The following is a 12548-nucleotide window of genomic DNA, read 5'->3' on the forward strand; positions in this document are numbered from 1 at the left end:
TGATGAACCTGGTGATCCGGTTGCTATTTTTTTTTTTAAATTTCTCTCAATGAGCATGTATTGTGTGAAGATGGGGCGATATGAACGGAAACGAGATGGGCAGTGGCGGAGCTGACCTGGGAATGGGAAGACGAGACATGACACTGATGATACGCGCAACACCCAGAAATGTTCACACAACATTCAGTGGTTAAAAACCTGCAATGGTGGGATCGTCCGCACTGCGTCCCCTCTCCAAGGATGTGCGAAAAAAAAGGTTATTTCAGTCGAGTAATCGAGCGTGGTCCGGCCGCGGTGCTGTGCGTAATGTTTTTGAATGGTCGGTCAATGCGCACACTGGTTGGAAATGACTGTTTTTATTGACGTCAGCGTACAGGCTAGTGCCCCCCTCTCTCATCCCCACAACTGCACCATCTAATGGCTTTACATTCCAGTCAACCATCTGGGGTTCAAACAGGAAGCAGGCCCCCGATCTGCTAAAAGAGAGGCTAGAAATGTGACTTAAAGGGCCCCAAGATGTAAACATCTGCAGAGGACAATGTCACACAAACAACCAAAAATATTATTGATAGTCTGCAGGTACAGATTTAACATGAATTTAAGAGTCCCTTTTCTCAGAGACTTTAGGCACAAAATAAGCCTGGACTTCTCGACAGGGTCCCATAAATACAACCCATATTGGTAAAAACTGAGTGCTTAAAAAATAACCAAACAAACAAAAAAAAACCTGAGTGTCAACTTACCTGGCCAAAAAGGTGTTGCGTTTTGTGTTTGTATTGCTGATATGGGTTGAATTGAGTAAAACCGATTACAGAAAACCCGCTGTGAACCCAGAACCATGGAGCGTGAGAAAACTCATATTTAATATATTGTGCAAGCATTTGTGGACTTTAATAAATTCTTGCATATTATGTGATGTTCTCCACAGGTTGCATTAGAGCCACATCTTAACTGCCTGTATCGGTTCCCTTCAGAGTGGGCCCACATGGGCCCTAGATGCCATCTACATCCAACCTGTGGTGACAATGTCATGATCACAGTTTTCTTTTTTTGTTTCAAAGTCCCAAAAGACTCACACATGAAGCAAATGACTGTCTTGCACATTTTTACTCAGCTAAAACCTATATGTGGGCCCCAAATTAATTTTGCTCTGGTTTAATAAGCACTAAATGGTCCTGGGCAGATGATGGATTTCTTTTATGGGTTTCACTTTTGGGTTTAATATAATTTATATCAAAAAACCCAGTTAAGTACTATGTAAACAACGTAACAACTTCAAACTACACAATCAATCTAGGGTCCATATGGGTCCCTCCTTGTACCCAAAGTTGTTTTGAATCAAATTATCGGCGATTAAAAAGGGCCCAACTTACAAGATTCAACCACAGTTTGGTTCAAAGTTCAAAATGACATTAAAAAGCTGACAATGACTTACACAGGTAGAACCAGTCAACATGTGCATCGGTAGGGGACTTGGTGTACCTGAAGACCCATTTGGGTTCATTACATTTAATTCATATCAGCCATCTCAGTCGTACAAAATCTTTATAGATATAAATAGTAAATTGCCCTGTCATTCCGGTCACATACATCCCATTGTATTCCCTTAGATTTCTTGAATCAAGTTAGCAGTTTACATAAGGTAAATATGCTATCCTGTGGACAATCAATGCACAAATGGGTCCCCTATGTAAGTGCTGATTAATCACACAACTTGCATGAGAAATGTTACCAATAGTAACAGAATAAAACACCATGATTCAATAAATTATTTCAAATTTATTCTAAGTCCTTCAGCAGTGGCAATATCAGTAAAATATCTAACTATTGACACCTTCAAAAAAATATATATAAACCCATCGTCCATGAACAGAGCCATACGACCACATCTACATGAACGGCCCACCTCCTGAAGCAGAGAAGAAGCTTGTGGCAGGTGTTTCTGAGCTGCAGGTGCAACTGTGTGCTGACAAAGAATTTAAAAAAGAAAAACAAAATGCGCATTTATGCTGAATTGTTTTCTTTTTTAAGAATAATCAGCAGAAATACTAAAATGGGGATTGATTTTTCGATAATTCACTGTAGAAACAGAAATGAACTGTTGTCAGGAAACCTGTTGGGAGGTTTGCTTTTGATGAAATCTGGAAAAGATGAAGCGTTTTTGTGCTTTTTGTTGAAAAAGACAAGAAAGGGACAAAATAATTCCACCCCCTCTTAGGGTTTCATCTTTGAAGCAATACATTCACCTGCTGATCAGTTTAAAACAAAAAGGAAACCTATGTAATAATTTCTGGGGATCAAACTGTAATCTTTACATTTTCATCTCTACCCGTCTTCTTTTTTCAATAAAATATCACAAAGATGATAAATTACTGCAAACTTTTTTGGTCTTTCTGGTTCATTTTTCACTCCCTCTAGAAATCAAATGAGAAACTTTACGCCCATTTAATCAGATTTTTTTTCTTCAAGCATTAAATTTTCTTGTCATTCTCATTAACCTGCAACAGGTTAATGAGCCATTTTCAAAAAGGCTTCAAATTAAAAGAAAAAAAACATTGACTAGCCTTTAAATATTTTCTGTTTAAATACGTAGAGCTCGAGTTTCCTTTGCGCTTGTGAAGGAAACACTATCACTGTGGTTCACACGCAAGATTAACGCACAATAGTAGTAATTGACACTGGTCCTGTTTCGAGTTTTGACCTTGTTAAAATCCAGACACAAACACAGAGGAATGTAAGCCAAAGCAAACAGTGGCTTGTTGGAAGGACTTCTGTTTAGATTCAATAAGATGTTTGACAGTCTTGCTCTCTGCTGACGAACTGAGCATCTCCAGCAGTTACTGTTCAAACATGCTGTGTTTATGCCCTGGGGAGTGAACAGGTGTAAGACTTCAGGTTTATCTGTGGTGGAGATGGTCAGAGTGGGAGGTGGGCTTGGCTTTCTCTATTCCTTCTGCTAAAGTTCTTTGTGCAGCGGGACGTTTCTCCAGCAGTCACTATAGTATCTCCAAGTCTACGTGGCGAACCTCTGGGTTACGTTGCTGCAAAAGACAATAAAGACAGTGACAAATCTACCCGTGATATATTTTCTAATGCACACATCAACAAAAAACAATTTCAACAACTTCCTCTCTCACTACCTTCAGCTCCTTCTCCAGGCGATCCACCTCAGCCCCTAAAGTGTCAATGATGTTCTCGCCATGTTTCAGCATGAAGTTCTCCAACTCTTCAGGTGTTTTCACCTGCTGAATGTCCTGGAGAGACAGAATAAAAAAATGCCACGGCTGAGCAATCCATTTCACACCCTGATGTCTGCAGTAAACAATGCAAACATTGTGGCATCAGGCAGTCTTGAGGTAGATTGAAGATTTCCAGATCTTTGCAGAGACTTCTGTCTAGTTAGGACAGATGAAGGACGATGGTAGACAAGTGGCGGTTGAGTGAAAATCACAGATCTTTGCTTGGTAACGAAGATTGACAGTTAACTAAGGCTTTTTCCCCTATTATCAAGAGTAATGGCCGCCTAAAATGTGAGCATCCCTTAAACTGGTCACCGGCACCAGGGCTGCCAGGACCTAATTGATTATATTGCCAATAACCTATCTCCTCCTCAATGTTATTTAAAATCAATAAAGTTGTTGAATTTTTGTTGTTTTTTATTTCACAAAAGTGTTAAAAGCTTTCCTCCAAACTAATTTTATTTCATTTCATTTTAAATTGCATTAAGGTTTGTACATGAGCATAATGTCTAAACAAATCAGAATTAAAAACTGAAAAACTCAAATAAAAGTTGCAGTTAAATACAAGCCGTTCTAAAGTCATTGTTAGTTTTTATGTTGAGTCTTATAGGAACAGATTCTTCTTTCAAACTCATGACTGAACTGAAGTCTATTTTTGTTTTGTTTTTTTTCCCCCTCAGTCTCATCTGACATTCTGATTACGGTACTCAGGCTTTTTTGTTTGAAAATTTATAAGAGCTTCCCTCTAATTTTTCTTACGATAAATTCAGATATTGTCATCTGAATACAAACACTTCTTAACTTGACTTATTAAAATGGACATCTCAGTTATTCTGGCAAGTTAAGCCAATTGGTCAACCACTGGCCGGAGACAAAAACCACCATAAAATGTTTACCAAACATGTTTAGCTATCTACTGACAGAAAAAAGGACCATCAAAAGCTGTGTCAAACATGAAATGAAAAAATATAAAAGAGCATGATCTTTTTAATAACAACAAAGTTATCCACTGAAAATAGAAAGAGCAAGCTTACGTTAAGGATTTGGTCAATGTCTTGTTTCTCCAGATAAGACCGTGTCACCACTCGGCCATCGAAGTCAACTTCAGCCTTGAAGCGCACTTTACTCAGTCCCATATCTGTGGCCTTCACATCATGGATGGCTCTGTGTGCAAAAAAATACGGCTGTAAAACTTCAGTACATGCAGGATTTCTGCCACGCAAATCACAATCACATGCAGAAAAATATCTGATAACCTTTACTTCCTAAAGGAAAGGGCTACAAGGGTTGAATCATATAGCAAAGACAAGCAACAAACAAACTGAGGCACAGGCGTTGTACAGAAGCCTCCCAATAAGTCTGGCAATGCTGCACATATTCAGCTAATGTGATGAAGCGTAAGTGCAAAAGACTTCTTTGAGTTCAGTTCACTGAACCATCACCATACAGCGAATACCTGGCTAGAAATATCTGAGGTTATTTCTTATTACTTTTTAGGCCAAAAAGATTTGCCTTTGGTGATTTTTATTAAGTAATCTAATAATCAAACTGAAAGAAACTTTTGCAAATTTCATACATAAATATAAAACTCTAGTTGGTAGCAGGTTTAAGGTTCGTGTGAGAAAAGTAATAAACTGTGTGACTGAGATTCTATAAAGTTGAGCAGAAGGTGCATTTTATGTCCACTCCTCTAAACAGAGTGGTTTATTTGAAGCCTCATTAAACACCACAGTTTGATGTCTTTGACCAGAGGTGGGTAGTAGATAGTTACATTTGCTTTGTTGATGTCATTATAAAATTTAAATCAAATCAAATGTTATGATTAGTTTTTCCAACACTTGAGAAACCTTTTTATAGAATACCGTTCTACTTGACTAACTTCTTGGATGACTGCTTTTTACTTCTACTTGAGTAAAAATATGTTGAAGTCGTGTGACTCTTACTTCAGAATGACTTTTTGGGTACTCTACCCACCTCTGCTCTTACCTCACAGCCGGGTCGTTCTCCAGGAACTCTGTGAGCTTCTGGACTTGCTCCGGCTGTATGGAGCGGCCCAGCAGGGCCTCAGTGTTGGTGTAGATCAGGAACGCCGAGACGGTGCCCAACAACGTTCCCACGCCGAGAGAGCCCAGACTGTCATAGTACGGGTTACCTGGGACAGGGACAGTTCCATACTGAAGTTTTTTGAACAACAGGAATTCAAACAATGACCAAATGGCTGGGGATGTTTTATATCCGATATGAAAATCGCAATTTGGGAGATAGTGTATTTGTGTTCACCTGTGAGTGAGGTAAGTCCCATACAGCCAGAAGCGATGATGACCCCCAACACGGCAGCAGCATCTTCCAACAGCACCACGTTGGTGCTGGGGTCTCGACTCTGCATGACTTTACACAGGACACATAAGGATTTTTATAAAACATGGTTTTACACAGCAGCTCATAATTAACATCATGTTTTTACCAATAAAAGCTTTTGGTAACACAGAGATTTAGAAAATTGTGGGAATCTGACAGAAACTTGCTTTTTTTCACAAAGATAGTTGGCTGTATTTTCTGTGTGTACTGACCAGAAATCACAACAACAAACTCTTAGTCACATGATTAAATGCAAAATGTGCATACCATATTCATAAAAAGACACCCCATGCTTGTGGGCACTCTTCTTTATCTCATTAATTGCAACTAATAAGGTGGCTGAAAAAGAAAAACAAACACGTTTCAATTCAAACTGCAAAACTTCAGCTAAAAATAATAAAATCTTATATTTTATCAAAACAACCAACCTCCTTCAGACACCAGAGAGCCCGCTAAAATACAGTAAGCCTGTAAAATTAATATGTGAAACGCTTTCTTTAGTCTATAAATTCTGACTTTACAGAGTTAAGTTAATATTAGTATTCAGAGCAGACACTCACCCAGAGCAAAGACTCAATTGGTTCTGGGTGTAGTAATCCCATAATGCCATGGTACCAAGAGAGACCTGCTCCCATCATAAAAATACCCACGCCACTGATGAGGGAGGCGATGTAGCGCATGTTTGAAAAGCCGTACCTGAAACATGGAGTCGAGACTTAGACTAGCAATGTCTACTCAGTTACAAACACCAGGTCTGTCTGTACATACAGACCGTAAAGCAAAGTTCATACAGATCACTCATTTCAAAATTCAACACATTTCCAGACCCAATAAATTTTGAAGATTAATGATCTGCAATAAGTCCTGACACACCGAGCAGCTGGACAGTTGCATTCAAAAGTTGAGCGAAGGTCTAATAAAACTCATCCGTAATGTTTATAATGCATTTTAGGTACATGCTCAAATTTTCATCAGAAAGTCCAATATCCCTAACTCCTTGTGAAAGTTTTTTTTTCACTGTCACTCATTCAGAAAATATTCAAATAGCATATCTTTTCTAGCGTGCAGACAGAGCATGCTTAGTGTTTCAAGGAATAAAACTCCTACAAAACATTTGTTCTTTACTAACATGGTAACTTAAAATTCTTTAATGGCAGATAAGGAACCACGTTTTTGAGTTTGTTTTCAGAGAGGTGTACTGCTTACGGGTGAATGGCGTCTGGGTTTCGGACAGACTGACTGATTCCCAGGGCGAGCAGAGCCTGGTTGCAGGTGTCGGCCAGAGAGTGGATGGCCTCGGAGAACATACTGGCTGATCCGGTGTAGACCCAGGCCAGAAGCTTAAAGAAGAAGTTCAAGCCATTGCTGAGGACATAAAATAGAGATTCATGAAGCCAAACACTCAAGTTTTACATATATTTTGCTAAATGACATACTGTATATGTACATGTTTTTTAGAAGAATGCTTTGGAAACCAATCTGACACATCACTGGACCTCTGATGAATTTACTGATTAAATCTTTAGGTCTCGTGCGTTGTCCGGCTTCATGTGACTCCACATGTCCTCTAACACAATCTCACTAATCTAATAGGCAGCAGAAGCTCATGTGACGGCAAGTTTCCAAGCTCCCACACGTTTAAAAACAACCAGATGTATTGTTCTTATTAAACAGGAATACATACATTCCCTTCCACTTCACAAATATTAAATTCTATATACAAAGTTTTCAAAAAGTCTGGGCTTCAACATAAAAAATGTCACAACAAAGGACTCATTATAATTTACATTATATATATGACTTGAATTAGTAAAATACTCAAAAAATGTGTCTGTGATTATGGGAGGAGAAAAATAAAAGCTTAGCGCAACTTTGGGATATAGATATTTTTAGGAATCCCCAATAATGTCCGGAGACTTTCAGCACAACAGGTAGGCTTTTTATGCATCATTTTAAAACATTTGTTTACATCAGACTTCTGCACCCATATTCTACCATAATGCTTTCTAAGGATTCTGAATGCAGATTGTAATTCAGCACCTGCCACTATGTGTGCTGCAGCTCAGACAATTCAGTAAATATGAGACAAATGTTCTATAAAAACCATACAAAATTCAGAAACAAGGCAATCTGGTAGGACAATAGAAATAAGACAAAACAACAAAAAGAAAAAACTTACATGCAGATGGCCACCATTACCACCTTCCCTGGACCTTGCAGAAATGTCGCCCTCTTGCCGGATCGGGGCTTAAGAAAGAGAAAAATAATAAAAATACAAATGGCTTTCAAGGGATGATCTCGACATACCTGATAGTTATTTTTAGCAATCAGAATGCCTATTATAATAACAACAATAATAACAATATTACACATTTTAAATAGTATTTTGTCATTTTGTCTCTATTGTTCTCTCAAAGGGCAGCAGGTTAGATGGCTCCTCTGGCCAAACAAACCAGCAGAGTGTAGAATATACCACCACATACCAGCCAGGTGCAGCGCAGTCACTGAAATAACATCAGCACCATACAGCAAAGACAGGGGTCAACATGAATGTCACTATGTGTAAAAGATGCAGTGACCTCAATTATGGGGACAAAGGTCACTCAAACACAACTAGGAGTAATTAACTATGGTACAGTGGCACAAATGTTACTGAATGTTAATGCTATACATTACCATATCAATATTAATATAGCTACTAATAACAGTACAGTGTCACATTGCAACATTTCAAAGGTGTCAATCCATTGGTTCATTTTTAATGTAGAAACACAACAGTTTAATGTGAATTTACAGCAGGTTTTCTACAGAAGCCAGGCTTTAAATACAAAATATAACACACGATGGAGAAACAAATGGATGGAAAAACAAAGGGAGAGATGAATGGATGAACATATGATGACAAATGAACAAAGTGATAAACAAATGACAGATAAACAACTGATAGATGGATTAAAAATAAACAAAAAAGGATTAAAGGATATAAAGAAAAACAAATTGACACATGGATAAATTAATAGTCGAGACAAACAAACAAAACAAATGGAAACACAGATGGATGGCTGGAGTATTTAGATGATGAGATAGGGAATGAAATCAGGAAATTCACAACAAAATACCCCCAAAAAAGTGGGAAAAAAGCTCTTACCTTAGTGTTTCCCCAAAAGTCTTTGTATTCCTTTAACAGCTGCTGGTTACGAAAAATATCTGCAGATAAACAGACAACGGATCAAACAAAAGCCAAAATTAAAATTATTTTACAACCCCATAGCAAAACAGGAAATAGATAACTATACCAGCCGAGAGATGATCTGGTCAGTAATACTTATGATGTAATTGAGAAAACAACATTTTTACCAATTTTTCAAACATGCAGCCTAATATGGGAACTTAAAAAAAAATAATAATAATAATTTCTGGCTTTTTCGACAATTTTGCTGCTGTAAATTGTGTGACTATTAGTGTGGCTACGACAGGTATGGCTCCGGCAGTTTACCTAAAGATTTAAGCACTATTCCAACAAATGCTTAAATCCTATCTGAAAAGTTATTTAAAACATTTCCAGTTGTGACTTCGAATTGTTTTTCTACCTACATTAGAAAATAAACATATTTTGAGTATTTTTTATGCAGCCTCTATGAATAGAGAAAACTTTGTGCTTTTAATTTATTCACAAAGAAACAAATGTTAAACCTACTCTCTTGGTACTCTCTCTCCACTTCTTTCCTGAGATTCCTCTCTCGGTCTAGAGCTTCATTGCTTCCCCACACATCTAGTGCTCTGATAGCAAGAAAAAAAGAATATAATCATAAACCAACATAAGAGAAATATGCATGTAAATGCTGGCTTAATAAATGACTTGTTTGAAGAGATTTGGTATCATTCTCTGCGGATGTTTTGGAGGCGCAACAGAAGAATTTTGCACTAACTTGGCCTCCACGTCTGACCGCAAAAACACAGTGAAAGCCTCTGTGTCGTCATGGGGGCTGCGCCTTCTGATCTTCCGGAGCTGCTCCAGATCACTTCCAGTACAAAAAGAGTAGGGCAAGAAAATTTGAAACAGACTAACAGAAATCTGTTCAAGTGAACTGCAAAAGCATGCTCAATTATTAACACCAAAGGAATTTGTACAATTGTTATGGCACACAGAAATAGAACAGTTTCCCATTTTCCATAATATTTCTATAAATATACAAGACAAAGGAATCACCTTGGTTTGAGACAGAACTCATTCATCGCTCTGACAGCAGTGATAAAGTTGTTCTTAGTGTACTTGGCTCCATACTCCCTTTTTTTGAGGACAGCTCGAACTGTGTGCAAAGTTAAAGAGAAATGAAATGACAAAATGATTTCAATCTGAATCAGCTAATTCAAAATTTGACAGGAACACACAAATGTCACCTCTTACCTTTGACTTGAATTGCCTCAGCTTTCGTCAGTCCTTGAAGTGCTTTATCTATGGAAGTAAAGATATTAATAGAAATAATAATTAAGCTTAAACTGAACAAGTAATCAGGCAGATATAAAAAAATTAAGCAGTTTGTATATGGAAAAATGTACCTGATAAATTTGTGGGGACTTTTGCAGCACCAGTCGCCACTCTCTCTGCTGAAGGGGAAACAGTTGATTTTGATTTTGGAGGACCATCTTTACTATCACCAGAGGTAGAGTAGTAATGCACCGATGTAAGCCCCAAAGAGGCCACACGGGAGTCAGGAAGGCTGAGCCATAAGCTGTGTGTGCCTCCAATCTGCCAACCTGTGCAACACAGTGGCTCATTAAAGATAATATGCAATGATCTGTTTCCTTTTCATGAAAAAAATACAATGACAGTAAAAAACAACAACAGGCAATTAAGTATAGATATCCACAGCAAGCTTTTACAATATATATGTAGTTTAAAAAGCCTACTTAGGTAAACACTCATTATGCTTTGTGTATATTTGTATCAATGACATCATAAGAAGTACAATAAGCTTTTGGTGCAGTTTCTGAAGGTTTTGGATAAGAGGTTGAGCTGAGACAAAGTCTGGCCTGAACATGTAATATGGCTCAAACTACATCTATCAAGAAGCTTTAAACATTGTGACAACTCTCTGTAAAAATATCAGGGTTTTATGTTAAAGAATGTACACAAAACTGTAAATAACACATTTAAACAGGAATTGAAGTGCTTTTACTGAAAAACAAAAAATCACTTTTTTATATTGCAGCAAAATTAATAATACAAATCTATAATAGTATAACTACAATTTTGGAAAACAATGCAGTTGTGATAATATCCATATTCTTGTCACTTCTCTCTTTGTTAACAATGCTCCCAACTGTCACTGGAAGTATTTTGGCCACAACAACATGCCGGGTGAGAAGAGAGACTCCATGTATTATCAGCATGCAAAGTGCAAGTATGACTGCATAACTGTGATATATTACATTGTCCAAACATATGTACTACAGTTTGTCATTCTGCCCTTAATAGAGTACTACAACAAAAGCAAATGTCTAAAAATTATATTTTCTCTTTCCTGTAAGAAAGGAAAGTGAATTTTATTAAAAACACGCACAATGCGAATGGAAAAAAAAATCTGAAATAATAAAAAGGTTAACACAAAAGAACTGATTAGTTGCCTTGTTGGTTGCTAGGGAGGATAAATCTTGATTCAAGATCAACTGACAACAATTAAAGCAAGTAGAAAGAGTGATCGTGAAGTCTCCTAGACGTGACATAAATGATCTGAAATTAGTTGGTTTACATAATTATAAAAAGTCTGGCTAGGCTCCAGTTGTTTTTTCACGAAGGTAAAAAACGGATTTAAAGTAGATATAACGGTAACAGGCAACCCATCCAGAAGCTCACCTCGGAGAAACCTATAAGACCACTGGGACAGCGAGGACCTGCGCTGCAGGGACACTCTGCAGAAGACATGCCATGGTCTGTGGGCCAGGCTGGGGAACATCCTCTCTGCAGGGGAGCTTGATGTTGAAGAGCAGGAATGTGCTTTGTAAATTCACAGATATCCGAGTCACAGTAGTGTTAGCATTACCAGCCTACCAACTTAACCCAACCACCTTTCAAACAGATTAACGTTGAGAAATATCCTCTCAGGTTCAGACAGTGTCATTAGTTAGCAACGTTAGCGTGGCTAAAAAGAAACTGACAGTTATGGTAAAACTGAATATTTTTCATTTAACAGAAAAGTACAGCTTCTGCTTGTCGGCTAGCTCTGTTCTGCTCCGTTAAGCAAACCCGGTGGAAAAAGAGCTACATAGCTAACTAGCCTGATCAGCTAACGTCATTAGCCTTGGAAATAACAGGTGCTCTTTAAGATTTAAATTTCAGACTAAATTGAAGCAACTGAGTAACGGGTGCGTTTATAAAATAATGTCTTGAAAAAGAAATACCTTTTTACGTTGAAGTTTGCTCTGCATAGTATGAATCCATTTTACAAATTGATCGTAACGCCGCTTCAGACATACGATGGAAAAAAAACTACAAACATCGAATCACGTGACCTATGACATTTCAGTGAAGTGATCCCGCGCGAGTGACTGATGTCGCGATATTTTGCACTACGCTGTGGAAGGTCAAGTTTCTTTTTTCTGTTTTTTGACATTAAATTTAAAGACAGGTTAACTTTACATATTGCGTATCACAAGAAAAGGAAAACGACTATCAGAAAAGAAGATGACCTCCTTTTTCATTATCTAAAATAAGTATTTTTTTTTTTATAAACTTACAGAACATAGATACAGTAGTTCCCTTAAAAGGTCACAATATCATACTTACCTAGTATAGAAAGTTTTAAAATGCGATGCAAAAAGCTTTTTTTAAAAAAAAATCCACTCTCTTTGTAGTAGCATAATTTCACACTTAAAATTTGATTCTTTTTTTACCCCACTGAATAAATGCACTGAAAATTACAGGTGTGAGATTATGCTGCTGCAATAAAG

At 37.6% G+C, this 12548-nt stretch overlaps 1 protein-coding gene across 3 annotated transcripts; it reads right to left on the minus strand.

The window, feature by feature from the left end:
• Window positions 1-1759: 1759 nt before the first annotated feature.
• Window positions 1760-12129, minus strand: slc30a9 (solute carrier family 30 member 9). Of its 3 annotated transcripts, none has more exons than XM_032554946.1 (18): window positions 12000-12128; window positions 11455-11570; window positions 10158-10355; window positions 10006-10053; window positions 9808-9907; window positions 9527-9619; window positions 9295-9377; window positions 8746-8804; window positions 7777-7844; window positions 6804-6962; window positions 6158-6293; window positions 6026-6065; window positions 5865-5936; window positions 5520-5627; window positions 5226-5391; window positions 4274-4403; window positions 3141-3254; window positions 1760-3041 (listed from the first exon to the last, which is right to left on the minus strand). In XM_032554946.1, exons 2-18 carry the CDS (start codon window positions 11552-11554, stop codon window positions 2997-2999), a joined length of 1719 nt encoding a protein of 572 aa, XP_032410837.1. In that variant the 5' UTR covers window positions 11555-11570; window positions 12000-12128; the 3' UTR covers window positions 1760-2996. The 3 variants fall into 3 exon arrangements, with proteins under 3 accessions (XP_032410837.1, XP_032410838.1, XP_032410839.1); XM_032554947.1 differs by having other exon boundaries at window positions 11455-11595; window positions 12000-12127; XM_032554948.1 differs by lacking the exons at window positions 1760-3041; window positions 3141-3254 and having other exon boundaries at window positions 5214-5391; window positions 12000-12129.
• Window positions 12130-12548: the final 419 nt, after the last annotated feature.

This window comes from Xiphophorus hellerii, chromosome 23 (genome assembly GCF_003331165.1).
Source record: "Xiphophorus hellerii strain 12219 chromosome 23, Xiphophorus_hellerii-4.1, whole genome shotgun sequence".
In the NCBI taxonomy this organism is placed as follows: domain Eukaryota; kingdom Metazoa; phylum Chordata; class Actinopteri; order Cyprinodontiformes; family Poeciliidae; genus Xiphophorus; species Xiphophorus hellerii.